Raw genomic sequence first — 27,916 nt, 5'->3', positions numbered from 1 at the left:
TGATTCCCGGGATGGCAGGACTGACATATGAAGAAAGATTGGATCGAGTAGGCTTATATTCACTGGAATTTAGAAGAATGAGAGGGGAGCTCATAGAAACATATAACATTCTGACGGGAATGGAAGATTAGATACAGGAAGAATGTTCCCGATGTTGGGGAAGTCCAGAACCAGGGGTCACAGTCTAAGGATAAGGAGTAAGCCATTTAGGACTGAGATGAGGAGAAACTGCTTCACTCAGAGAATTGTGAACCTGGGGAATTCTCTACCACAGAAAGTTGTTGAAGCCAGTTCGTTAGATATATTGAAAAGGGAGTTAGATATGGCCCTTACGGCTAAAGGGATCAAGGGGTATGGAGAGAAAGCAGGAATGGGGTACTAAAGTTGCATGATCAGCCATGATCAGATTGAATGGTGGTGCAGGCTCGATGGACCGAATGGCCTACTCCTGCACCTATTTTCTATGTTTCTATATTTCATGTATATACAGTTTCCATTTGACTGATACTGACTTGGCAGCCATGCTGTAACTCTTACATGTGCTAATTTGTAATGACCTATGGAGCTCCATAGGTCATTACAAATCAGCATCTCTACATGTTTTATAGTTCTGCCTGGGCAAGGAGCTGTCAATCAATCCCCTACCTCACAGATTCCCATGGGATTTCCCTTCGCTGGGATAACTGGGTTACTTGAGCTGAAGTCTTTCAAACATTCCCAAGACAAAGGGAATCAAAATGGTGTCTCCTGAAACAAATATAGCTGTCAGTCATGGTGGGGTTCAAAGGCATAAATCTGGCCTCTCAGCTATCTCCAGTCAAACAATGTGACGAGCAAAAGGTCTTACAGAGTATATGATAATCTGCTGAGTTGAACACAATTAAAATTTATTAATATTTAAGGGTACCCCAGGCTCCTAATTCAATTTGACCATTGAACAATTAACAATTAGCCAACATATGAAATGCTTTGGGTTCAGGAATTGGATACATGACCTTGCATGCGTGATTTGAGGCAACCAGATCTTATATCTAACGTTTTGGGACTTGAAAGTTAGTCTGTGCTACCAGCATTCAAGGGCCTCATTACCATGTGGAAATTATGTCACATGATGAGTAGATTTTCTTTTTCTTTTTTTATATCAGTCAGTAACTTTTAACATTGTTGTTGCCAATTTAAGTGTATCTAAGGGTTAAGTCATGGGAGGAGAGCTCGGTCGGGTGTTATGCTCCTCCTGTACCGTGTGGGAACTCAGGGACACTTCTGGTGTCCCTGACGACTACGTGTGCGGGAAGTGTATCCGCCTCGAGCTCCTGACGGTCCGCGTTGCGGAATTGGAGCTGAGAGTGGATTCATTCTGGAGCATCCACGATGCTGAGAATGACGTGAGTATCACGTGTAGTGAGTTGGTCTTACCGCAGGAGAAGGGTCCTCAACCAGATAGCGAATGGAAGACCAGCAGGAAGAGCAGTGCAAGGAAGGTAGTGCAGGGGTCCCCTGTGGTCATCCCCCTGCAAAACAGATATACCGCTTTGAGTACTGTTAGGGGGGATGACTCATCAGGGGAGGGCAGCAGCAGCCAAGTTCATGGCACCGTGGCTGGCTCTGCTGCACAGGAGGGCAGGAAAAAGAGTGGGAGCGCGATAGTGATAGGGGATTAAATGGTGAGGGGAATAGATAGGCGTTTCTGCAGCCGCAACCGAGACTCCAGGATGGTATGTTGCCTCTCTGGTGCAAGGGTCAAGGATGTCTCGGAGCGGGTGCAGGACATTCTGAAATGGGAGGGAGAACAGCCAGTTGTCGTGGTGCACATTGGTACCAACGACATAGGTAAAAAAAGGGATGAGGTCCTACGAAACGAATTTAAGGAGCTAGGAGCTAAATTAAAAAGTAGGACCTCAAAAGTAGTAATCTCGGGATTGCTATCAGTGCCACGTGCTAGTCAGAGTAGGAATCGCAGGATAGCGCAGATGAATACGTGGCTTGAGCAGTGGTGCAGCAGGGAGGGATTCAAATTCCTGGGGCATTGGAACCGGTTCTGGGGGAGGTGGGACCAGTACAAACCGGACGGTCTGCACCTGGGCAGGACCGGAACCAATGTCCTAGGGGGAGTGTTTGCTCGTGCTGTTGGGGAGGAGTTAAACTAATATGGCAGGGGGATGGGAACCAATGCAGGGAGACAGAGGGAGACAAAAAGGAGGCAAAAGCAAAAGACAGAAAGGAGATGAGGAAAAGTGAAGGGCAGAGAAACCCAAGGCAAAGAACAAAAAGGGCCACTGTACAGCAAAATTCTAAAAGGACAAAGGGTATTAAAAAAACAAGCCTGAAGGCTTTGTGTCTTAATGCAAGGAGTATCCACAATAAGGTGGATGAATTAACTGTGCAAATAGATGTTAAGAAATATGATGTGATTGGGATTACGGAGACGTGGCTCCAGGATGATCAGGGCTGGGAACTCAACATCCAGGGGTATTCAACATTCAGGAAGAATAGAATAAAAGGAAAAGGAGGTGGGGTAGCATTGCTGGTTAAAGAGGAGATTAATGCAATAGTTAGGAAAGACATTAGCTTGGATGATGTGGAATCTATATGGGTAGAGCTGCAGAACACCAAAGGGCAAAAAACGTTAGTGGGAGTTGTATACAGACCTCCAAACAGTAGTAGTTATGTTGGGGAGGGCATCAAACAGGAAATTAGGAGTGCATGCAATAAAGGTGCAGCAGTTATAATGGGTGACTTTAATATGCACATAGATTCGGCTAATCAAACTGGAAGCAATAAGGTGGAGGAGGATTTCCTGGTGTGCATAAGGGATGGTTTTTTAGACCAATATGTCGAGGAACCAACTAGGGGGGAGGCCATCTTAGACTGGGTGTTGTGTAATGAGAGAGGATTAATTAGCAATCTCATTGTGCGAGGCCCCTTGGGGAAGAGTGACCATAATATGGTGGAATTCTGCATTAGGATGGAGAATGAAACAGTTAATTCAGAGACCATGGTCCAGAACTTAAAGAAGGGTAACTTTGAAGGTATGAGGCGTGAATTGGCTAGGATAGATTGGCGAATGAAACTTAAGGGGTTGATGGGCAATGGCAGACATTTAGAGACCGCATGGATGAATTACAACAATTGTACATTCCTGTCTGGCGTAAAAATAAAAAAGGGAAGGTGGCTCAACCGTGGCTATCTAGGGAAATCAGGGATAGTATTAAAGCCAAGGAAGTGGCATACAAATTGGCCAGAAATAGCAGCGAACCCGGGGACTGGGAGAAATTTAGAACTCAGCAGAGGAGAACAAAGGGTTTGATTAGGGCAGGGAAAATGGAATACGAGAAGAAGCTTGCAGGGAACATTAAGGCGGATTGCAAAAGTTTCTATAGGTATGTAAAGAGAAAAAGGTTAGTAAAGACAAACGTAGGTCCCCTGCAGTCAGAATCAGGGGAAGTCATAACGGGGAACAAAGAAATGGCAGACCAATTGAACAAGTACTTTGGTTCGGTATTCACTAAGGAGGACACAAACAACCTTCCAGATATAAAAGGGGTCAGAGGGTCTAGTAAGGAGGAGGAACTGAGGGAAATCTTTATTAGTCGGGAAATTGTGTTGGGGAAATTGATGGGATTGAAGGCCGATAAATCCCCAGGGCCTGATGGACTGCATCCCAGAGTACTTAAGGAGGTGGCCTTGGAAATAGCGGATGCATTGACAGTCATTTTCCAACATTCCATTGACTCTGGATCAGTTCCTATGGAGTGGAGGGTAGCCAATGTAACCCCACTTTTTAAAAAAGGAGGGAGAGAGAAAACAGGGAATTATAGACCGGTCAGCCTGACCTCAGTAGTGGGTAAAATGATGGAATCAATTATTAAGGATGTCATAGCAGCGCATTTGGAAAATGGTGACATGATAGGTCCAAGTCATCATGGATTTGTGAAAGGGAAATCATGCTTGACAAATCTTCTGGAATTTTTTGAGGATGTTTCCAGTAAAGTGGACAAAGGAGAACCAGTTGATGTGGTATATTTGGACTTTCAGAAGGCTTTCGACAAGATCCCACACAAGAGATTAATGTGCAAAGTTAAAGCACATGGGATTGGGGGTAGTGTGCTGACGTGGATTGAGAACTGGTTGTCAGACAGGAAGCAAAGAGTAGGAGTAAATGGGTACTTTTCAGAATGGCAGGCAGTGACTAGTGGGGTACCGCAAGGTTCTGTGCTGGTGCCCCAGCTGTTTACATTGCACATTAATGATTTAGACGAGGGGATTAAATGTAGTATCTCCAAATGTGCCGATGACACTAAGTTGGGTGGCAGTGTGAGCTGCGAGGAGGATGCTATGAGGCTGCAGAGTGACTTGGATAGGTTAGGTGAGTGGGCAAATGAATGGCAGATGAAGTATAATGTGGATAAATGTGAGGTTATCCACTTTGGTGGTAAAAACAGAGAGACAGACTTTTATCTGAATGGTGACAGATTAGGAAAAGGGAAGGTGCAACGTGACCTGGGTGTCATGGTACATCAGTCATTGAAGGTTGGCATGCAGGTACAGCAGGCGGTTAAGAAAGCAAATGGCATGTTGGCCTTCATAGCGAGGGGATTTGAGTACAGGGGCAGGGAGGTGTTGCTACAGTTGTACAGGGCCTTGGTGAGGCCACACCTGGAGTATTGTGTACAGTTTTGGTCTCCTAACTTGAGGAAGGACATTCTTGCTATTGAGGGAGTGCAGCGAAGATTCACCAGACTGATTCCCGGAATGGTGGGACTGACCTATCAAGAAAGACTGGATCAACTGGGCTTGTATTCACTGCAGTTCAGAAGAATGAGAGGGGACCTCATAGAAACGTTTAAAATTCTGACGGGTTTAGACAGGTTAGATGCAGGATGAATGTTCCCAATGTTGGGGAAGTCCAGAACCAGGGGTCACAGTCTAAGGATAAGGGGTAAGCCATTTAGGACCGAGATGAGGAGAAACTTCTTCACCCAGAGAGTGGTGAACCTGTGGAATTCTCTACCACAGAAAGTAGTTGAGGCCAATTCACTAAATATATTCAAAAGGGAGTTAGATGAAATCCTTACTACTCGGGGGATCAAGGGGTATGGCGAGAAAGCAGGAAGGGGGTACTGAAGTTTCATGTTCAGCCATGAACTCATTGAATGGCGGTGCAGGCTAGAAGGGCTGAATGGCCTGCTCCTGCACCTATTTTCTATGTTTCTATGTTTCTATGGGGGTCCCACATGAATCACAGCGTCAGCCTCGCCCAGAGAACTCTGCACATGACTTCTGAGCAGGAGGGGCCTGCTTAGTAAGGCTTCTTAAAGGGAGTTGTAATTTTGCAGGCTGCAATTAGAGCTGGGAACATTTCATTATTTCGGCAATGAACGTCTTGCACACCTTTTTGCTGAAGCCTAATTTTACTGTGCTACACTTGGAATTTCTGCACCGCAATCCTGCAGCAATGCAAGTAGCAAATAAGAGTGAGAAGATAGGACTCACTCTGTCAACTTCCTTCTGGTTCCATCATTTGCATGAGGAGGGCCAGTCATGATCTGCAGGAATGGATGGACCTGATGAGTTATATGTGCACCAGCCACTGCCTTTTTCCACACCACTCCTATCTGGGCCATGTCACAGGAGACTAGTCTTCAGTGCAGTGGTCAAACTACATAAGCAGCCTCTAGGCCTTGTACAGCTCTTCCTGTTGCCGTCAAGGTCACCACAGCATTAGGCTGCTCTGCAGCAGGATCTTTCCAGGTCACCACAGGAGACGTCTGCCAGATAAGCCAGTCTGCAGTTCATAAGTGGTGTCAGCTGTGGCTTAGTGAGTAGCACATTCGGCTGAGTCAGAAGGTTGTGGGTTCAAATCCCACTCCAAGTAGTTGAGCACATAAATCTAGGCTGACCAGTGCAGTGCTGAGGCCAGTGGAGTCGCCGTCTCTCATTAAACCGAGATCCCGTCTGCTCTCTCAGGTGAACGTAAAAGGTCGCATGGCACTATTTTGAAGCAGGGGAATTATCCCCGGTGTCATGGACAATATTTATCCCTCAATCAATATCACTAAAACAGATCATCTGGTCATTATCACATTGCTGTTTGTGGGAGCTTGCTGTGCGCAAATTGGCTGCCGCATTTCCCATGTTACAACAGTGTCCGGTGGTCGTGAAGGAAAGAAGGACCACGGGACGTCTCAAAGCGTTTTACAGCCAATGAAGTACTTTTGGAGTGTGGTCACTACTGTTGCAATGTGGGAAAAAGGTGCTATATAAGTGCAAGTCTTTCTTCGTTACCTACAAAAAAACTGACACGGTTCCTCCCTTCTTCTACTTTTCTAATGTTATCCCTCCTGCTCCCTTTGGCTGGGAGGGTAGGATATTTCCATCGATGCCACCACGGCCACTCCATAATCTCCCATGCCGCCAACAGGACCTGTCGGCGTAGTAACGCCGGAATTCCCTCCTGAGTTGAAACTTGCCTCTTCGATCAGGCAAGATTAGAAATAGTGGCCAGACAATGAAGTGACAGATGGATTCTGCTGAGAATTGCCAGTGCTGGTGGTGTTTGGTCCCTCTAGCTCCGGCTTTATTAAAAACATCACAAGAGCCAAATATTCTCAATTTGTTTCATTAAAATGTTTCTGTTGTCTGAAAAGGCTCTTAATGTTTGCTTCAAAAAGCAAGTGCCACCATATAGTTTTTATGAGAACATAAATATAACTCGCGGCAGATTTTTTTCTGTGCTCCTGCTATTTTCATTATCAAAATTTCAAAAAGAAGTACAGGTTTAGCAGTTTCTTTTACTTCTAAGCCAGTGAAAGAGTTTTATAGGGAGTTTTATATGGCTGTGGCTTGAAATTGTAAAGATCTGTTGTTTTCTTTTTCCACCTTACAATAGAGCCAATAGAAACCATCGAGGGATATCGCATATTTAAAGCTGCAAAGTTATTGATATTAAAATATAATTTGCATATGCTCAATGAATGTAATCATTCTGCCCAAAATCACTGCAGTGCTGGCTATCATTCTTTTTCCTTGTATGTCAAACTTTTTGTCTCATAACACTCCTGTGAAGCGCCTTGGGATGTTTCGCTACGTTAAAGGCGCTATATAAATACAAGTTGTTGTAGTATTTGAGACCGACTTTGGCTAACCTGACATGCTCAACAAGCATATATGGATGAATATAACAAAACAGTGACTTGCTGAACCTCTTGGAATTCAATGCTCTTATTCTCACAGTTCTTCACTGCCATCTCCTTCCTAAGTAATGTTGAGCCCTGCTTAAGTGATTAAAGTTCGGTCAACCACCAGACTAAACTTATGTAACAAACTGAAAACGAAACCAGATTTTCAGCTGCAAGCCAAAGAAAGTAGGGTTATGTTTGATCCGATTCATTAAAAAAAGGACACCACACAACATCACAACATACTTACAAATGAGGAAAGCCATTTGTGTTATGTTCAGAATAACTCCACAAGACTGTATACTGTAAGCTCAAACTGTTGTGACCTTGGTCTCTTTAATGTAACTCCAGAGTGAGGAAGCAACATGGTAGACTGCCTTTTATACCTGCTTGCCCGGGTTGTGCAGGTGACCTTTGGGTCTCCCACAGGTTTGCCCCCTGGTGGCAAGTCTTACACACTTGGAAAGTTTACATGCATAACAATTTGTTCCATTGTAATTCTGCAATCTAGAACAACCTTGCACGCATTCTATTGCTGCATCTAATTGGCGTTGAATTGGACCACGTTGTAGGCATTTTACAGACACAAAGCAAGTGCAGTGCGACCCAATTTTGGCACCCCAAGGAATCCCGACAAACATCTGACCTGAAATCTCATGGAGCCATTTCTTAGGCACTGGTCAATTGTTGGATTCCTTAAATATGTAAATGAGTGGCCTAATGTCTGCTTTAGGTCCACTCACAGTTTTTGGACAGTGTTGAACAGGGCAGGCATTGAACCTGCACCACTCAACATTTTTAGCGGCTACTGCCACCTAAGCAGCGTCCACTAACAAAAGATTTGTTTTTAATTTTAAACCAAATTAAAAAAAAATCTTTCCATGGAACCAGGAAAAGCAAGAATACCCCACCCCCCAACTCTACAGTCATCATTATCGCTGCTCTGCATTGCCTGCTCCAACACCTTGTGTTCGGCCCACTGCCTGTGGAGAGTAAGTCAAGGGCCAGCAGCTCGCCTGTAAAATGTTAACCCAAAGGCTGAAATTGAGTCTCAGGCTTCTCGTTTTGGGTAACAGGCCCAGACAAAAGTATTCCCCATTGTTTCTTAAATGATTCTCGGGTTTTCATCCGCGCCACTTTACCCAGACGTCCATCCAAGTGTTGATCCCGCCATACATGAAGAAGCATTTCCTTATATTGGTCCCAAAATTACCAATTCCTAGTTTGAATCATTTACTAGCTTGGAAAATATGGGAGAAGGAGGTCAGCACATCAATTAACAATCTTAAGAACCATAAAATCTGGTGCACCCGTATTAGGTATATATATCACCCGTGCATGTATCACTTCCCAATGGTTAGGTAATATAACAGCATGAACGAAGGTGTGACTTGTATTCCAGAAGTTACTGCAATGTCTAAACTTTCATTCAAAGATTCACTTTTAGGGTATTGCAAAGATTATGGGATTCATTAAGATTTGAAGACAGAAAAGACAAACCGGCTAATGATAAATGGTGAAATAAAAACTCTCATATATAGATAAATAGAGAAATCATGTCATATTCAGTTCAAACTCAGTTCTGGGTGTGATAAGATGCCACTGTTGAGAATGGTATGCTCCAACTCTTGAGATGCAGTCAGGAGCAAGAGAGTGGACTTTATGGCGGGGAGTGGGTGTTAAAGACAGTTGCTTTCGTCTTTCTGATGTTTAGCCGAAAGAAGTTGTGACTCATCCAAGATTTGGACGTTGGACACGTACAAAGACAGTTGAAGGGTCGAGTGGTAATGGAGAGGTAGAGCTGGGTATCTGGGAATCTGGATAATGGGGATGTACTGTAATTGGAAGGAAGTGACTAGTGGTGTCCCACAAGGATCTGTACTGTGGCCTCAACTATTCATTATGTTTATTAATGACTTGGATAACACAATAGAGAGCCATATATCCAAGTTTGCCAATGACGCAATGATTGGTAAGTAGTGCAGACAGGAGCATAACATTACAAAGAGACATTCATAGGTTCAGTGAATGGGCAAAACAGTGGCAGATGGATTTCAACACTGGTAAGTATGAGATCATCCATTTTGGACTAAAAACGGATAGATCCAAGTATTATTTAAATGGTGAAAAACTAGGAACAGTGGAGATCCAAAGAGATTTAGGGGTCCATGTATACAGATCACTAAAATGTAGTAGTCATGAATCAAAAAGGCTAATGAAATGTTAGCCTCTATAACTAGAGGGCTAGAATATAAAGGGAATGAAATTTTGCTGCAGCTATACAAAGCCCTGGTTAGACCACAGCTGGAGTACTGTGTACTGTTCAGGGCACCCACACCTTAGAAAAGATATATTGGCCATGAAAGGAATGCAGCGCAAATTAACTAGAATGTTACTCGGGCTCCAAGGGTTAGATTATGTGGCGAGATTACATAAACTTGGCTTGTATTCCCTGGAATATAGAAGGGGTCATTTGATTGAGGATTTTACGATTTTGAAAGGAATTGATAGGGTAGATGGAGAGAAACATTTTCCGCTGGTGGGGTGTCTAGGTTAAGGGGACATAACCTTAAAATCAGAGCTAGGTCATTCAGGAGAGAAGTTAGGAAGACATCTTCATGCAAAGGATGGTAGAAGTTTGGAACTCTCTCCCACAAAAAGCAGTAGACGGTAGCTCAATTAATAGTTTTAAATCTGAGATCACATAGATTTTTGCTAGATAAGGGTATAAAATGATATGGAGGCAAGGCAGGTTGGACAGAGTTAAGATACAGATCAGCCATGGACTCATTAAATGGTGGAACAGGCTCGAGGGGCTGAATGGCCTACTCCTGTTCCTATGTATCATCAGTGTACATGTGAATGCAGACCTCAGGCCTGAAGATAATGCCATCAAGCGGCAGCATGTATATCAGGAAGAGGAGGAGGCCAGGATAGATCCTTGGGAGGGATGGTCTGAAGTGAGAAGAGAAGCCATTGCTGGAGCTACACTGGCTGAGTTGAATTAGGTAGGAATGGAACCATTCCAGGCCAGTTCCAGGGAGCTGGATGATAGGGGAAAGGCATTGGAGAAGATGCATGACCAACCATATCAAACACTGCATATAGGTTAAGGAGTGCAATGAACGATAATGCACCACAATCACAGTAACATAGGATGTTCTTTATGACTTTGCCTAGAGCTGTATAGGTACTTGGAGAAGGGTGAAAGTGGGATTGGAGGAGATCAAACAAGGGGTTTGAGACAAATGGGCATGGAGCTGGGCGTGATGACATGTTCAACGATCTTAAAGGTTAGAGATAGGGTGATCGATGGAGAGGATTGATAAGTTAAGGTTTTTTGGGAGTGCGTTCAGGAGAGCTCAGGCTTGGAGAGTCCATGAGATGATGAGGTTGAGGGGTGGCCAAGGTTGTGGGTCGGGGAGATTACAAGAAGGATGAGTTGAGATAGGAATGTAGTCAAATCAGTGGAGCGATGGTTTGAGATGCAGGTTGAAACGACTGAGAATGAGACGATGCTCAGTGCAGAAACCAAGGGAACACACCTCGGTAAAGAAGTTGACATGTGGCTTGGTAAACGACAAGGAGTTAAAATGAGAGGGAAGGGAATAAATTGCATTTAGCCTGACTTGGATGTAACTGGAATGGCAAAAACAGCTTGAACAATCATTGTTTTGCCAAGATGATGGCAAAAATCGGGTGGACAATATCACAAACTACATTTTAGTTTTAAAAGAATTAATAATCTGTTTTATTTCTGTTATGCATCTGTAAAGCATGCACTCCCATGTTCCGCCACCAGGGAGTGTATCCTCTGAAGTCCCAAGGCATCCCAGCATTCCTTGGGAGCACTGTATATAAGCCGGCCCCTAAGGCCTGTTCCTCACTCTGGAGTGTTTTAATAAAGACTAAGGTCACTGTTACTTTAACCTCCCTGTGTGCAGTCTCATCTGTGTTAGGATCACAATAACTGACGACGAGTATACGAATCCAACGCAAAGATGCAGCAAACTGTGGGCATCCTGGAGAAGTTCTCGGAGGGTGAGGACTGGGAAGCCTATGTTGAACGGCTAGACCAGTACTTTGTAGCCAACGAGCTGGATGGAGAAGGAAGCGCTGCAAAAAGGAGAGCGGTCCTCCTCACAGTCTGCGGGGCACTGACCTACAGTCTCATGAAGAATCTTCTGGTTCCAGTGAAACCCACAGATAAGTCATATGAGGAGCTGTGTACACTGGTTCAAGAGCATCTTAACCCAAGGGAGAGCGTGCTGATGGCGAGGTATCGGTTCTACACGTGCCAGCGATCTGAATGTCAGGAAGTGGCGAGCTACATCACTGAGCTAAGACGACTTGTATGACAATGTGAGTTTGATGGCTACCTGGAGCAAATGCTCAGAGACTTTTTTGTACTGGGCATCGGCCAACGAAAACTTTTGACTGCAGAGATACCAACCCTCAGTCAGGCTGTTGCGATAGCACAGGCATTTCTGTCCAGCAGTGATAACACCAAACAAATCTCTCAGCACACAAGTGCTAGCAATGTTCATAAATTAACTGGAACTGTGTTTGCAAGCAGAAATGTATAGGGCAGAAACCACGAGTCTGCAACTGCCAGCAGGCGTCAGGTGACCCAGATGACTCAGAGTCCGCAACAAAGGATGAATGCAAGCAATTCACACCTTGTTGGCGTTGTGGAGGCTTCCATTCAGCCTATTCATGCCACTTCAAAGGGTATGTTTGCAAGAGCTGTGGAACAATGGAGCACCTCCAACGAGCTTGCAGATGAGCTGCAAGCTCTGCAAAACCTGCTAACCACCACGTGGCAGAGGAAGATCGGTCCATGGTGGATCAAAGCAATTTCGAGCGTTAGAGAGAGGAGGCAGATGCTGAAGTACATGGGGTGCACACATTTTTGACGAAATGTCCACCTATAATGTTAAATGTAAAATTGAATGGCTTACCCGTAGCCATGGAACTGGACACTGGCGCTAGCCAATCCATCATGAGTAAAAAGATGTTTGAGAGACTGTGGTGCAACAAGGCACTCAGACGAGCCCTGAGCCCCATCCACACGAAACTGAGAATGTACACAAGACCTTATCACCGTCCTGGGCAGCGCCATGGTCAAGGTCACCTACGAGGGCACGGTGCACGAACTGCCACTCTGGATTGTCCCGGGTGATGGCCCCACACTGCTTGGAAGGAGCTGGCTGGGCAAAATCCGCTGGAACTGGGTTGACATCTGAGAGCTATTACATGTCAATGAGGCCTCATGTACTCAGGTTCTTAACAAATTTCCTTCCTTTTTGAGCCAGGCATTGGAAACTTTTCCGGGGCGAAGGTGTGGATCCACTTGGTCCCAGAGGCACGACCCATTCACCACAAGGTGCGAGCGGAACCTCACATGATGATGGAGAGAGTGGAAATCGAGCTGGACAGGCTGCAACGCGAGGGCATCATCTCCCCAGTGGAATTTAGCGAATGGGTCGGCCCGATTGTTCCAGTACTCAAAAGTGATGGCACGGTCAGGATTTGCGGCGATTATAAAGTAACTATTAATTGTTTCTCGCTACAGGACCAATACCCGCTACCTAAGACAGATGACCTATTTGCGACGCTGGCAGGAGGCAAGACGTTCACCAAGCTTGACCAGACTTCGGCCTACATGACGCAGGAGCTGGAGGAGTCTTCGAAGGGCCTCACCTGCATCAACACGCACAAGGGACTGTTCATCTACAACAGATGCCCGTTTGGAATTCGGTCGGCTGCAGCGATCTTCTAGAGAAACACGGAGAGCCTACTCAAGTTGGTACCACGTACAGTGGTTTTTCAGGACGACATATTGGTCACGGGTCGGGACACCGTCGAGCACCTACAAAACCTGGAGGAGGTCCTCCAGCGACTGGATCGCGTAGGGCTGCAGCTGAAGAGATCAAAATGCGTCTTCATGGCAACAGAAGTGGAGTTTTTGGGGCGAAAGATTGCGGCGGATGGCATTCGGCCCACAGACACCAAGACAAAGGCTATCAGGAACGCGCCCAGGCCACAGATTGTCACGGAGCTGCGGTCGTTCCTGGGACTCCTCAACTATTTTGGTAACTTCCTACCGGGGTTAAGCACCCTCTTAGAGCCCCTACATGTATTATTGCGTAAAGGTGAGAACTGGATATGGGGAAAAAACCAAGTAATTGCTTTTGAGAAAGCCAGAAACATTTTATGCTCCAACAAGCTGCTTGTATTGTATAACCAATGTAAAAGACTTGTGCTAGCATGTGATGCGTCGTCGTAAGGGGTCGGGTGTGTATTACAACAAGCTAATGTTGCGGGGAAGTTGCAACCTGTTGCCTATGCTTCCAGGAGCTTGTCTAAGGCCGAGAGGGCCTACAGCATGATTGAGAAAGAGGCATTAGCATGTTTGTTTGGGGTAAAGAAAATGCATCAGTACCTGTTTGGCCTCAAATTTGAGCTGGAAACCGATCACAAGCTCCTCATATCCCTGTTCGCTGAAAACAAGGGGATAAATACTAATGCCTCAGCCCGCATACAAAGATGGGCACTCGCGCTATCAGCGTATAACTATACCATCCGCCACAGGCCAGGCACCGAGAACTGTGCGGAGGCTTTCCGTCGGCTACCATTGCCCACCACGGGGTTGGAAGTAGCGCAGCCCGCAAACTTGTTGATGATGGCGCAGCCCGCAGACTTGTTGATGGCCTTGGAAGCATTTGAAAATGATAAATCACCTGTCACGGCCCGCGAGATTAGGACTTGGACCATCAAGATCCTCTGCTGTCCCTAGTAAAAAATTGTGTACTGCATGGGAGCTGGGCCAGCATCCCCGTTGAAATGCAAGAACTAATCAAGCCGTTCCAGCGGCGAAAGGATGAACTGTCCATTCAGGCAGACTGCCTGTTGTGGGGTAACCGTGTAGTGCTACCCAAAAAGGGCAGGGAGACGTTCATCTCGGATCTCCACAGCACACACCCGGGTATAGTAATGATGAAAGCAATAGCCAGATCCCACATGTGGTGGCCCGGTATCAACTCTGACTTAGAGTCCTGTGTACGGCAATGCAGCGTGTGTGCTCAGTTGAGCAACGCGCCCAGAGAGGCACCACTAAGGTTGTGGTCCTGGCCCTCCAAACCATGGTCGAGGATCCATGTCGACTATGCGGGCCCGTTTCTCGGCAAAATGTTCCTGGTGGTGGTGGATGCTTTTTCAAAATGGATTGAATGTGAAATAATGTCAGGAAGCATCGCCACTGCCACCATTGAAAGCCTGAGGGCCATGTTTACCACCCACGGCCTGCCTGACATTATGGTCAGTGACAACGGGCCATGTTTCACCAGTGCCGAATTTAAAGAATTCATGACCTGCAATGGGATCAAACATGTCACCTCGGCCCCGTTTAAACAAGCCTCCAATGGGCAGGCAGAGCGGGCAGTACAAATAATCAAACAGAGCCTTAAACGAGTCACAGAAGGCTCTGTTTGATTATTTGTACTAAATTAATAAACTCACCAAACCCGCCTGTCCCGAGTACTGCTCAGCTACCGCACGAGACCCCACTCGCTCACAGGGGTGCCCCCAGCTGAGCTACTCATGAAAAGGACACTTAAAACCAGACTCTCGCTGGTTCACCCCAACCTGCATGATCAGGTAGAGAGCAGGTGGCAGCAACAAAATGTAAACAATGGTCGTAAACGATGGTCGCGCCACTGTGTCACGGGAAATTGATCTGAATGACCCTGTGTATGTGCTAAACTATGGACATGGTCCCAAGTGGATAGCGGGCACGGTGATAGCTAAAGAAGGGAGTAGGGTGCTTGTAGTCAAACTAGACAATGGACAAATTTGCAGAAAGCACCTGGACCAAACGAGGCTGCGGTTCACAGACTGCTCTGAACAATCCACAGCAGACACCATCTTTTTCGAGCCCACAACACACACCCAAAGGATCAACGACACCAAGCCAGACCAGGAAGTCGAATCCATCACGCCTAACAGTCCAGCAAGGCCAGGCTCACCCAGCAGCCCTGCAGGGCCAACAACACGCCAGCCCAGCGAGGGCACAGCCAACACACCAGAACAAACATTTGTACCGAGGCGGTCCACCAGGGAAAGAAAGGCTCCTGACTGCCTCACCTTGTAAATAGTTTTCACTTTGACTTTGGCAGGGGAGTGATGTTGTGTATCTGTAAAGCATGCACTCCCATGTTCCGCCACCAGGGAGCGCATCCCCTGAAGTCCCAAGGGATCCCAGCATCCCTTGGGAGCACTGTTTCTAAGCCGGCCCCTAAGGCCTGTTCCTCACTCTGGAGTGTCTTAATAAAGACTGAGGTCACTGTTACTTTAACCTCCCTGTGTGCAGTCTCATCTGTGTTAGGAACACAATAATTTCTGAGAAGCAAGAAAATGAAAGGTAATGATGTCTTTCATCATAAATAATAATGATTGTAAACATCCCATGCTGTTAAATTAATAAACTCACATGAATTACCCCACAAGGCCCACGGGAGCCTTAAAGGGAACCTTAAAAAAAAGGAAATTTCATTAGTTTATGTACAATTAAAATCCTCTGTCGGGAGTTCTGAGCCACTCCTGAGAGTGTTGTGGAGAAATTAAGCTTGCGCCATTGAATTATTTTTTGCACTAACATTGTCTACTCCTTCCAGTACATATTCCAGGTAGGATTATCTTACCATAATCTTGCTATATAATTTTCTATAGAAATTTTACATAAAACGTTATTATTTTTAATAAAGCTGGCAGTGGTTGAAAGTTTAAGGTCAATGTTTCATCAGAATGTATACCAGAGTTGGCTGTTTTATAAATTATCCTCAGTTTTGCTCACGTGTTAAGGAGATTTGGGCAATCAATTTATGGGACGCTTTGCAGATCTCCAACGTGTAGGTCACATGTACAGAGAAGAAAGCTCGTGCACTGATCATATTCTAAAGGATACCTTAAACTCTGAAATATTCCTTGAAGTAGGACATAAGTTATATTTTTAAAGGGAACAAATTAAACTTGTCTGAGAAATTAGCAGGCAAAATTCAAAAAGGGCAAATTATTATCTTTATTGGTAAGTATGTTGTTCATATTATAGACTTTTAAAATTAGAATTACTATCTGATTTAGACCATCTGAGGGATGAAATTCCTTCTTTGATAATTTTAGCAAAGAAAAGTTACCGAAGGTAAAAAATGAGAGCTCAGAGTAAGGTTCAGTCCAACCTGGGCAATGTGATGAACCCATTTGAACAATGGAACTGTCCAAATATGATGAATCTTGTTCAAATGAGCAAAATGTAAATGGACCACCTACTTATTTGTACAAAAGCAAAATACTGCAGATGCTGGAATCGGAGATAAAAACAGAAAATATTGGAAATCTCAGCGGGTCAGGCAACTTCTGTGGAGAAACAGAATTAACGTTTCAGGTTGATGACCCTTCGTCAGAACCGACTTATTTGTGCTCACATAATGTTAGTCCCAAACATTAATTTAGCTGTAAGAGACTACCTAAAGTTTTACTATTCATGTGAGCTTTATGAGTTATCCATTTGAAAGTGTGCTGGGTTGTGGCAGTTTGAAATATACTGACTGACGACGTTTTCACGTGGCTGAATAAGTTTCTCGGAGAAAGAAGCAGGCCTTTTTGACAAAGGCCCTGAAACATGAGAACAACATGTTGGAGCAAGGGAACAAACTAGCAATGAAAGAGATGTTGTGTGCAACACTAGATGTAAACAAGAATGGCTCCAAGACCAGTGCAAAGGAAAATGTTGGTCTGTTGCTGTTTTAAAAGTCCCAGTGGCATAGAAAGGGATGGCAGCAGTTTGAACACATGCCACATGAAATAATTGCCTGTTGTTGTGGGACTAATCTTTTTTTTTACAGGTCAGTCACTTATTGTTGAAACACCATTTGTTACTTAACCTAATGGGGCAAAACTGTTTGCAATTTTAATGGCGTGTATTAACCCATTTATTTTTTAACTGGTTATTGCCTTTGTTAAAATAGCAAACATGTGCTATTATTGCCCGGCATGACTTAGAAACATAGAAATATAGAATTCTACAGCGCAGAAGGAGGCCATTTTGGCCCATCATGTTTGCACCGGCCGACAAAGAGCCACTCGGCCCTCGGTCAGCAGCCCTGAAGGTTACATATAAATCTATGAACAATGAACAATGGCGGAAAGGTAAAGAGCACCTAGCCCAACCAGACCACCCCACACAACTGCGACACCCCTTGCACCAAAACATTCTACACTCCACCCCAACCGGAGTCATGTGATCTCCTGGGAGAGGTAAACAACAGATTGAAAACCCAGGCCAATTTGGGAAAAAAAATCTGGAAAATTCCTCTCCAACCCATCCAGGCGATTGAAACTAATCCAGGAGATCACCCTGGCCGTCTTCAATTCCCTGCAGTACTTACCATCGTATCCGCGCCAGCCAACAAGAGGTTATCCAGTCTAATCCCACTTACCAGCTCTAGGTCCGTAACCCTGCAGGTTATGGCACTTACGTACCCTTCCAAGCACCTTTTAAAAGTGGTGAGGGTTTCTGCATCCACCACTCTTCCAGGCAGCGAATGCCAGACTCCTACAACCCTCTGCATAAAGAAGCCCCCCCCCTCAAATCCCCTCTGAACCTTTCACTGACCACCTTAAAACTATGCCCCCTCATAATTGGCCCCTTCACCAAGGGAAATAGGCCCTTGCTATCCACTATATCCAGGCCCCTCAAAATTTTATACACCTCAATGAGGTTTCCTCTCAACCTTTTCTATTCCAATGAGAACAAACCCAGCCTTTCCAATCTGTCCTCATAGCTAAGATTCTCCATTCCAAGCAGCATCCTCGTAAATCTCCTCTGCACCCTCTCTAGTGCAATCACGCTCTTCCTATAATATGGCGACCAGAACTGCATGCAGTGCTCCAGCTGTGGCCTAACCAGAATATTATACAATTTAAGCATAACCCCCCTGCTCTTGTATTCTATGCCTCGGCCAATAAAGGCAAACATTCCGTATGTCTTCTGAACCACCTTATCCACCTGGCCTGCTACTTTCAAGGATCTGTGGACAATCACTCCAAGATCCCTTTGTTTATCTACAATTAAAGTGGCCTACCGCTTAATGTGTATACCTTTTCCTTATTAGCCCTCCCAAAGTGCATTAACTCACACTTCTCCGAATTAAATTCCATTTGCCACTGCTCTGCCCACCTGACCAGTAGGTTGATATCCTCCTGCAGCCCATGACTTTTCTCTTCATTATCAACCACACAGCCAATTTTAGTGTCATCTGCAAACTTCTTAATCATGCTTCCTATATTCAAATCTAGATCATTGATGTATACCACAAAAAGTAAGGGACCCAATACTGAGCCTTCCTTCCAGTCACAAAAACCACCAACCATTACCCTTTGCTTCCTACTGGGAATTCAGAAGAATGAGAGGTGATCTTATTGAAATGTATAAGTTTATAAGGGGCTTGACAAGGTGGATGCAGGGAGGATGTTTCCACTGATAGGAGAGACTAGAACTAGAGGGCATAATCTTAGAATAAGGGGCTGTACAGAGATGAGGAAAACAGAGATGAAGAGAAATTTCTTCTCTCAGAGGGTTGTGGATCTGTGGAATTCGCTGCCTCAGAGAGCTGTGGAAGCTGGGACATTGAATAAATTTAAGACAGAAATCGACAGTTTCTTAAACGATAAGGGAATAAGGGGTTATGGAGAGCGGGCAAGGAAGTGGACCTGAGTCCATGATTGGATCAGCCATCATTGTATTAAATGGCGGAGCAGGCTCGAGGGGCCTTATGGTCTACTCCTGTTCCTATTTCTGATGTTCTTATGTACTTCTAAGCCAATTTTGGATCCAACTTGCCACTTTGCCCTGGATCCCATGGGCTTTAACCTTCGCGACCAGTCTACCATGTGGAACCTTATCAAAAGCTTTGCTAAAGTCCATATACACTACATCGTACGCATTACCCTCATCGACCTTCCTGGTTACCTCCTCAAAAAATTCAATCAGGTTAGTCAAACATGATCTTCCCTTAACAAATCTGTACTGACTGTCCCTAATTAATCCTTGCCTTTCCAAATGTAGATTTATCCTGTCTTTCAGGATATTTTTCAATAATTTCTCCACCACTGAGGTTAGGCTGACGGGTCCATAAATCTGCGATTTGCTAAAAGCAAATCCTGAAAATGCGGATGCCAAAGATTGACCTATGAAATTAGAGCAGGAAATTGTGCAGCATCGTGTAAGATTTGGACGATCCCACAGGTTTTGAACTGAAGGAGCATCACAGTTGTGAAACTTGCGCAAAGAAAGAATGACTGAAGAGCTGGGAGCCATGTCTCCCCGACTCTGTCGAAAATCAGTCTGCTGACATTCTGCAGGTTAAATAGAATTTTTCCATTGGGGTGAGAGGACAGCTTACTGCCAAATCTAAACCACAAAATCTCTGTTGTCTCCTCCAGCTCAGTGAAAGAAACAACTTGGCTCAATTCCAATACCCCATTTGCAACTAAAAAATGAAATCATCACCCAGGCCTGAACCATTAGACTGTAGTTTTGGCTCCGTTCCACCAAACAGTCCATATATGAGTAGACAGAGACTGGAGCTAGATTACACTGATCCTGTTTTAAAAAAACAAAATTCTTGTCATCTTTACAACTTCAAGTAACTTCTTCAGAAAATGCTCATGATGTGAATGAGGCGATTGATTTGGGATATTGCTTGAAATATCATACTTGATGGTTGAATATTGTAGATATTGGCATTAAAACTACATCAGTGATTAATAATTAATGTCTGCTGTGAAATCATCTGCCTTGGTGAGGGAATAACAGATTAGGCAATAAATCTAAATAATGCACAGCTAGCAAATTGTGACATTGCTGAGGGGTTAAATGTGTAATTTGTTCAATCATTAAAATTCCACTGTTGCATCAGCTTTTGACATGGGGACAGGCGCACCATTGCGATAGTAATTCAATCCCTTCAAACCTACTTTATAAAGTAGGACTGGGAAAGTCATCGCTAGAGTCCTTCTCAACCGCCTTCTCCCTGTGGCTGAGGAGCACCTCCTGGAGTCACAGTGCAGATTTCATCCCCTACGGGGCACAACAGACATGATTTTTGCAGCGCGACAGCTGCAGGAAAAATGCAGGGAACAGCGCCAGCCCTTATACATGGCCTTCTCCGACCTTACAACTGTCAACCGCGAAGGTCTATGGAGTGTCCTCCGTTTCGGATGCCCCCAAAAGTAGGTCACCATCCTCCGCCTGCTTCACGACAACATGCAGGCCATGATCCTTACCAACGGATCCATCACAGACCCCATCCATGTCCGGTCCGGGGTCAAGCAGGTCTACGTCATTGCCCCAACCCTCTTCTCAATATTCCTCGCTGCCATGCTCCACCTCACAGTCGACAAGCTTTCCGTTGGAGTGGAACTAAACTACAGAACAAGTGGGGACCTGTTCAACCTTCGCCATCTCCAGGCCAGATCTAAGACCACCCAACCTCTGTCGTCGAGCTCCAGTATGCGGATGGTGCCTGCGTCTGTGCACACACAGAGGCTGAACTCCAGGACATAGTCGATGTATTTATTAAGGCGTATGAAAGCATGGGCCTTATGCTAAACATCAGTAAGACAAAGGTCCTCCACCAGCCTATCCTTGCCGCACAGCACTGCCCCCCAGTCATCAAGATCCACGTGCGCGGCACTGGACAACATAGACCACTTCCCTTACCTCGGGAGCCTCCTATCAATAAGAGCAGGCATTGACGACGAGATCCAACACCGCCTCCAGTGGGCTAGTGCAGCCTTCGGCCGCCTGAGGAAAAGAGTGTTTGAAGACCAGGCCCTCAAAACTGTCACCAAGCTCATGGTCTACAGGGCTGTAATAGTACCAACCCTCTTGTATAGCTCAGAAACATGGACCATGCACAGCAGACACCTCAAGTCGCTGGAGAAATACCACCAACGATGTCTCCGCAAGATCCTACAAATCCCTTGGGAGGACAGACGTATCAACATTAGCGTTCTCGTCCAGGCCAAAATTCCCAGCATTGAAGCACTGACCACACTTGATCAGCTCCGCTGGGCAGGCCACGTCGTTCGCATGCCAGACATGAGACTCCCCAAGCAAGCGCTCTACTCGGATCGCCTTCACGGCAACCGAGCCAAAGGTGGGCAGCGGAAACATTACAAGGACACCCTCAAAGCCTCCCTGATAAAGTGCGACATCCCCACTGACACCTGGGAATCCCTGGCCAAAGACCGCCCTAAGTGGAGGAAGTGCATCTGGGAGGGCGCTGAGCTCCTCGAGTCTCGTCACCGAGAGCATGCAGAAATCAAGCGCAGGCAGCGGAAAGAGCATGCGGCAAACCAGTCCCACCTACCCCTTCCCTCAATGACTATTTGTCCCACCTGTGACAGAGTCTGTGCTTCTCATATTGGATGTACAGCCACCTAAGAACTCATGTTAAGAGTCGAAGCAAGTCTTCCTCGATTCCGAGGGACTGCCTATGATGATGATGACTTTATAAACCTCCATACAATATGCCACTTGAAAATGCCTTTGATTGCTTTTATTTGCATTTGAGTTTCCTTTGTGCTTTCTAACAAGCCCACAAATATTTCAGCCCTCAAAGTGCAAGTTGAACCATTTGTTAGACTAACTGTAGAGTTTCTATTTACCCAGAAGATTAATACTGTGTGGTTTTTAAATTGCTGACCCCTGTTTTGTATTGGGATTAATCTTGTTTGCGTTGTGTCAGACCTCTGCTTCTGTTAGTACAGCTGGAGCAAGCCTTGTGTCAATGAATAATCTTTGTGCTATAATTATGTACTGAAGCTACATCTGAACAAATGTACACTCAGTATTCAAATATATATATGTAGATTGAATTTATTTTAATAATAATGTTCAAAAATATGTCCCAGTTATTTACAATACTATTTTTTTCTTTCACCAGGTACTCCTGGCTTCAGACCCATGCACAAAATAGGTAAGCTTAACGTATGTGCTGTGGGGTTGTGTGTTTAAATAATGTGGGAAGGTTCAAATGGCAGTATTTATATTTAAGCTTGCAATCAGTACAGACAAGCAGATAGAGCAAAAAACTTAGCACTGGTGCGAAATGATTTCTTGAACTTATTTTTAAATAGTGCTATACTCTGCCTTCTGTCTTTGAAGGTTGGTTTAAAAACATAAAAGCTTTTTTATTACAGTTCTAACACTTGGCTAGCCCAGCTAGTTTCAAACTGTAGCTGTATAATGGGCAAGTTGATGGTAGAACTGCCATATTCAGCATTCTGCTGCTAGCAGTGCTAATCAAAGACATTGCATCTGTAATCCATTGGGCATGGTGGCAACACAATAAAGTAATATAACTAATTACACATCAGTTGTGAAAAAGAGGATTGGGGTAAAATGGGAGAGGGAAACTTGTATTTATACAGAGACAAGGTAGTAACAGAAAAAAACGAAGACTCCCTGAAAGACAGTGTTTTAAGGTAGGGTAAAGGAGAAACTGTCAAAATAATCTCTCGGGGAAGGAATGACCTGGTGTTGGGAAATGTTTTATCTGAGGAGTCTAAATTCAAGACAGAAGAGATGTAAACAACCTGAACAACCTGAGGAGGGTGAAGCGAAATAGGGCCAGTCCAACTGGAGTCACTTTCTCTCCCCTGCCCGTGCTTTTGTGATATGATTCATAAGCACGAGAGATTCATCCCTGCATTCTCTAGAGTTTAGAAGAATGAGAGGTGATCTCATTGAAACATATAATATTTTTACAGGGCTTGATAGGGTAGATGCACGGAAGATGTTTTCCCTGGCTGGGGAGTCTAGACCCAGGGGTCACAGTCTCAGAATAAGAGGTCGGCCATTTACGACTGAGATGAGGAGACATTTCTTCACTCAGAGGGTGGTGAATCTTTAAATTCTCTACCCCAGAGGGCTGTGGTTATGCAGTCATTGGGTGTATTCAAGACGGAGATCGATAGATTTTTGGATATTAAGAGAATCAAGAAATATGGGGATAGTGCAGTAAAGTGGAGTTGAAGTAGAAGATCAGCCATGGTCTTACTGAATGGCGGAGCAGGCTCGAGGGGTCGAATGGCCCACTCCTGTTCCTGTTTCTTACGTTCTTATTATCTCAACCGGAACCAATCTGGGCAAAAATCCATCAAACTTGCAGTGAAACCTCTGACCCATCTCCAGTGAGTTCTAGCTGAACCAAAGTCCTGAACTACCACTCCGTGGGGCCAAAGGGTTAGAGCAACATTTCTGAACAACTTGTGATGTCAGTAAATCCGACTTGAAGTGGTTGCAAGTATAATTATCTCGCGTATTTACTCAAATTAATGTGGGAAACAACTGATGAGTATTTCAATCATTTTGTTGTGTAATGCCCTGTAAGCAAACTGATCACCAGTAACTGCTTATATAAAAATTAAATGCTGGAAGTGCTCAGCAGGTCAGGCAGCATCTGTGGAGAGAGAAACAGAGTTAGCGTTTCAGGTCGATGACCTTTCGTCGGAACCTGAAACGCTAACTCTGTTTCTCTCTACAGTTACTGCCTGACCTGCTGAGTATTTCCAACATTTTCTGTTTTTATTTCAGATTTCCAGCATCTGCAGTATTTTGCTTTTTGTACCAATAGCTGCTCGTCTACTTAAATAACTAAAGCATTCCCATTTGTTTTTGAGTTGCTGACAATTCTAGTGGTGGAATTTATTACTCGTCCCTAATTTACCACATGGTCTGGCGCTGGAGTCACAGATAGGCCAGATCAGGTTGGGTTGGTACGTTCCCTTCCCTGAAGGACATTAGTGAGCCAGTTGAGTTTCAGACACAATCTGGCAGCTTTTATAATCACTTTCTGTGGGTTGCCTGTAGGTTCCCAGATTTATTGGAGTCAGTTTCGTATCTTGCCATGGTGGGTTTGTGAACGCATGACCTCCTGAGTTGTTGATTCAGCACCATAATCACCAGGCCACCATACATTTGGCTGAAAAGTATTTTTCAAAGTATTTCTTCAGCTTAAAAACCTCTGCAGCAAACTGTGTGACTTGTACCAAGTAGAGATTGCTGATCCGATATTGGCCTGTGAGAAACTCGGTGAAAGACCGAACCCTGTAAGTCATCCTGGAAAAACAGTGGGCCAGGGACAATCACAGCAACAGATCGGTGCCCCCATTTTCAGACATATTGCTGCAGAATTGCAGATAGTATAAGATTTATATTACTGGCAATGTTGTATTTTTAAACAAGCGTGAATGGATCCTGCAAATCCACTGGGAGAATAGATGCACCAATGTCAGTGTTCTTGATCAGGCCAACATTCCCAGCATCAAAGCACTGACCACACTTGACCAGCTCTGTTGGACGGGCCACATCGTCTGCATGCCCAACACGAGACTCCCAAAGCAAGCGCTCTACTCAGAACTCCTACACGGCAAGCGAGCCCAAGGTGGGCAGAGGAAACATTTCAACGACACCCTCAAAGCCTCCTTGATAAAGTGCAACATCCCCACTGACACCTGGGAGTCCCTGGCCAAAGACCGTCCTAAGTGGAGGAAGTGCATCTGGGAGGGCGCTGAGCTCCTCGAGTCTCGTCGCCGAGAGCATGCAGAAATCAAGCGCAGGCAGCGGAAAGAGCGTGCGGCAAACCAGTCCCACTCACCCCTTCCCTCAACGACTATCTGTCCCACTTGTGACAGAGACTGTGGTTCTCGTATTGGACTGTACAGCCACCTGAGAACTCATATTAAGAGTGGAAGCAATTCTTCCCCGATTCCGAGGGACTGCCTATGATGATGATGACTTTATAAACCTCCATACAATATGCCACTTGAAAATAACTTTGATTGCTTTTATTTTCATTTCTGCTTTCTAACAAGCCCGCAAATATTTCAGCCCTCAAAGTGCAAATTGAACCATTTGTTAGGCTAACTGTAGAGTTTCTATTCACCCAGAAGTTTAATACTATGTGTGTTTTTAAAAATTGCTGACACCTGCTTTGTATTGGGATTAATCTTGTTTGCGTTGTGTCAGACCTCTGCTTGTTAGTACAGTTGGAGGAAGCCTTGTATCAATGAATAGTCTTTGTGCTATAATTATGTACTGAAGCTACATCTGAACAAATGTACACTCAGTATTCAAATATATATAATATATATATATATATATATATATATATATGTAGATTGAATTTATTTTAATAATAATGTTCAAAAATATGTCCCAGTTATTTACAATCCTATCTTTTTTTTTCAACAGATACTCCTGGCTTCAGACCCATGTACAAAATAGGTAGGCTTAACGTATGTGCTGTGGGGTTGTGTGTTTAAATATTGTGGGAAGATTCAAATGAACGTATTTATATTTAAGCTTGCAATCAGTACTGATAAGCAGATAGAGCAAAAAAACTTAGCACTGGTGCGAAATTGTATGTTGGCCTTCATAGCTAGGGGATTTGAGTATAGGAGCAGGGAGGTCTTACTGCAGTTGTACAGGGCCTTGGTGAGGCCTCACCTGGAATATTGTGTTCAGTTTTGGTCTCCTAATCTGAGGAAGGATGTTCTTGCTATTGAGGGAGTGCAGTGAAGGTGCACCAGACTGATTCGCGGGATGGCGGGACTGACCTATGAGGAGAGATTGGATCAACTAGGCCTTTATACACTGGAGTTTAGAAGGATGAGAGGGGATCTCATAGAAACTTACAAGATTCTGACGGGACTGGACAGGTTAGATGCGGGAAGAATGTTCCCGATGATGGGGAAGTCCAGAACCAGGGGAAACAATCTTAGGATAAGGAGTAGGCCATTTAGGACTGAGATGAGGAGAAACTTCTTCACTCAGAGAGTTGTTAACCTGTGGAATTCCCGACCGCAGAGAGTTGCTGATGCCAGTTCATTGGATATATTCAAGAGGGAGTTAGAAATGGCCCTTACGGCTAAAGGGATCAAGGGGTATGAAGAGAAAGCAGGAAAGGGGTACTGAGGGAATGATCAGCCATGATATTCGTGAATGGTGGTGTAGGTTCGAAGGGCCGAATGGCCTACTCCTGCACCTATTTTCTATGTTTCTATGAAATGATTTTTTGAACATATTTTTAAATAATGCTATACTCTACTTTCTGTCTTTGAAGGTTGATTTAAAAAAAAAAGCTTTTTTATTACAGTTCTAACACTTGGCTAGCCCAGCTAGTTTCAAACTGCAGCTGTATAATGGGCAAATTGATGGTAGAACTGCCATATTCAGCATTCTGCTGCTCGCAGTGCTAATCAAAGACATTGCATCTGTAATCCATTGGGCATGGTGGCAGCACAATAAAGTAATATAACTAATTACACATCAGTTGTGAAAAAGAGGTTTGGGGTAAAATGGGAGAGGGAAACTTGTATTTATACAGAGACAAGGTAGTAACAGAAAAAAACAAAGACTCCCTGAAAGACAGTGTTTTAAGGTAGGGTAAAGGAGAAACTGTCAAAATAATCTCTCGGGGAAGGAATGACCTGGTGTTGGGAGATGTTTTATCTGAAGTGCGTAAATTCAAGACAGAAGAGATGTAAACAACCTGAACAACCTGAGGAGGGTGAAGCGAAATAGGGCCAGTCCAACTGGAGTCACTTTCTCTCCCCTGCCCGTGCTTTTGTGATATGATTCGTAAGCACGAGAGTTTCATCCCTACATTCTCTAGAGTTTAGAAGAATGGGAGGTGATCTCATTGAAACATACAATATTTTTACATGGCTCGATAGGGTAGATGCAGGGAAGATATTTTCCCTGGCTGGGGAGTCTCGACCCAGGGGTCACAGTCTCAGAATAAGCAGTCGGCCATTTAGGACTCAGATGAGGAGACATTTCTTCACTCAGAGGGTGGTGAATTTTTGGAATTCTCTACCCCAGAGGGCTGTGGTTATGCAGTCATTGGGTGTATTCAAGATGGAGATCGGTAGGTTTTTGGATATTAAGGGAATCAAGGAATATGGGGATAGTGCAAGAAAGTGGAGTTGAATTAGAAGATCAGCCATGATCTTACTGAATGGCGGAGCAGGCTCGAGGGGTCGAATGGCCCACTCCTGTTCCTGTTTCTTATGTTCTTATTATCTCAACCGGAACCAATCCATCAAACTTGCAGTGAAACCTCTGACCCATCTACAGTGAGTTCTAGCTGAACCAAAGTCCTGAACTACCACTCCGTGTGGCCAAAGTGTTAGAGCAACATTTCTGAACAACTTGTCATGTCACACTTAACATCAGTAAAACTAACATGAAGTGGCTGCAAGTATAATTATCTAGCGTATTAAGTCAAATTAATGTGGGAAACAACTGATGAGTATTTCAATCATTTTGTTGTGTAATGCCCTGTAAGCAAACTGATCACCAGTAACTGTTTATATAAAAACAGAAAATGCTGGAAATGCTCAGCAGGTCAGGCAGCATCTGTGGAGAGAGAAACAGAGTTAGCGTTTCAGGTCGATGACCTTTCGTCGGAACCTGAAACGCTAACTCTGTTTCTCTCTACAGTTACTGCCTGACCTGCTGAGTATTTCCAACATTTTCTGTTTTTATTTCAGACTTCCAGCATCTGCAGTATTTTGCTTTTTGTACCAATAGCTGCTCGTCTACTTAAATAACTTAAAACATTCCCATTTGTTTTTGACAATTCTAGTGGTGGAATTTATTACTCGTC

General features: G+C 44.6%; 1 protein-coding gene across 2 annotated transcripts in view; it reads left to right on the top strand.

Moving 5' to 3' along the window:
- LOC139227147 (platelet-derived growth factor subunit A-like) overlaps positions 1-27,916 on the top strand; it is a 98,943-nt gene that overhangs the window by 40,109 nt on the left and 30,918 nt on the right. For both annotated transcript variants that reach the window (XM_070858214.1, XM_070858213.1), the window contains exons 3-4: positions 22,187-22,219; positions 25,498-25,530. In XM_070858214.1, the coding sequence (XP_070714315.1) occupies positions 22,187-22,219; positions 25,498-25,530 (66 nt within the window). The remainder of the gene's footprint in view (positions 1-22,186; positions 22,220-25,497; positions 25,531-27,916) is intronic.

This window comes from Pristiophorus japonicus, chromosome 16, assembly GCF_044704955.1.
Source record: "Pristiophorus japonicus isolate sPriJap1 chromosome 16, sPriJap1.hap1, whole genome shotgun sequence".
Lineage (NCBI taxonomy): Eukaryota > Metazoa > Chordata > Chondrichthyes > Pristiophoridae > Pristiophorus > Pristiophorus japonicus.
The sequence above is the reverse complement of the archived record's forward strand: the minus strand, read 5'-3'. Positions and strand labels throughout refer to the sequence as shown.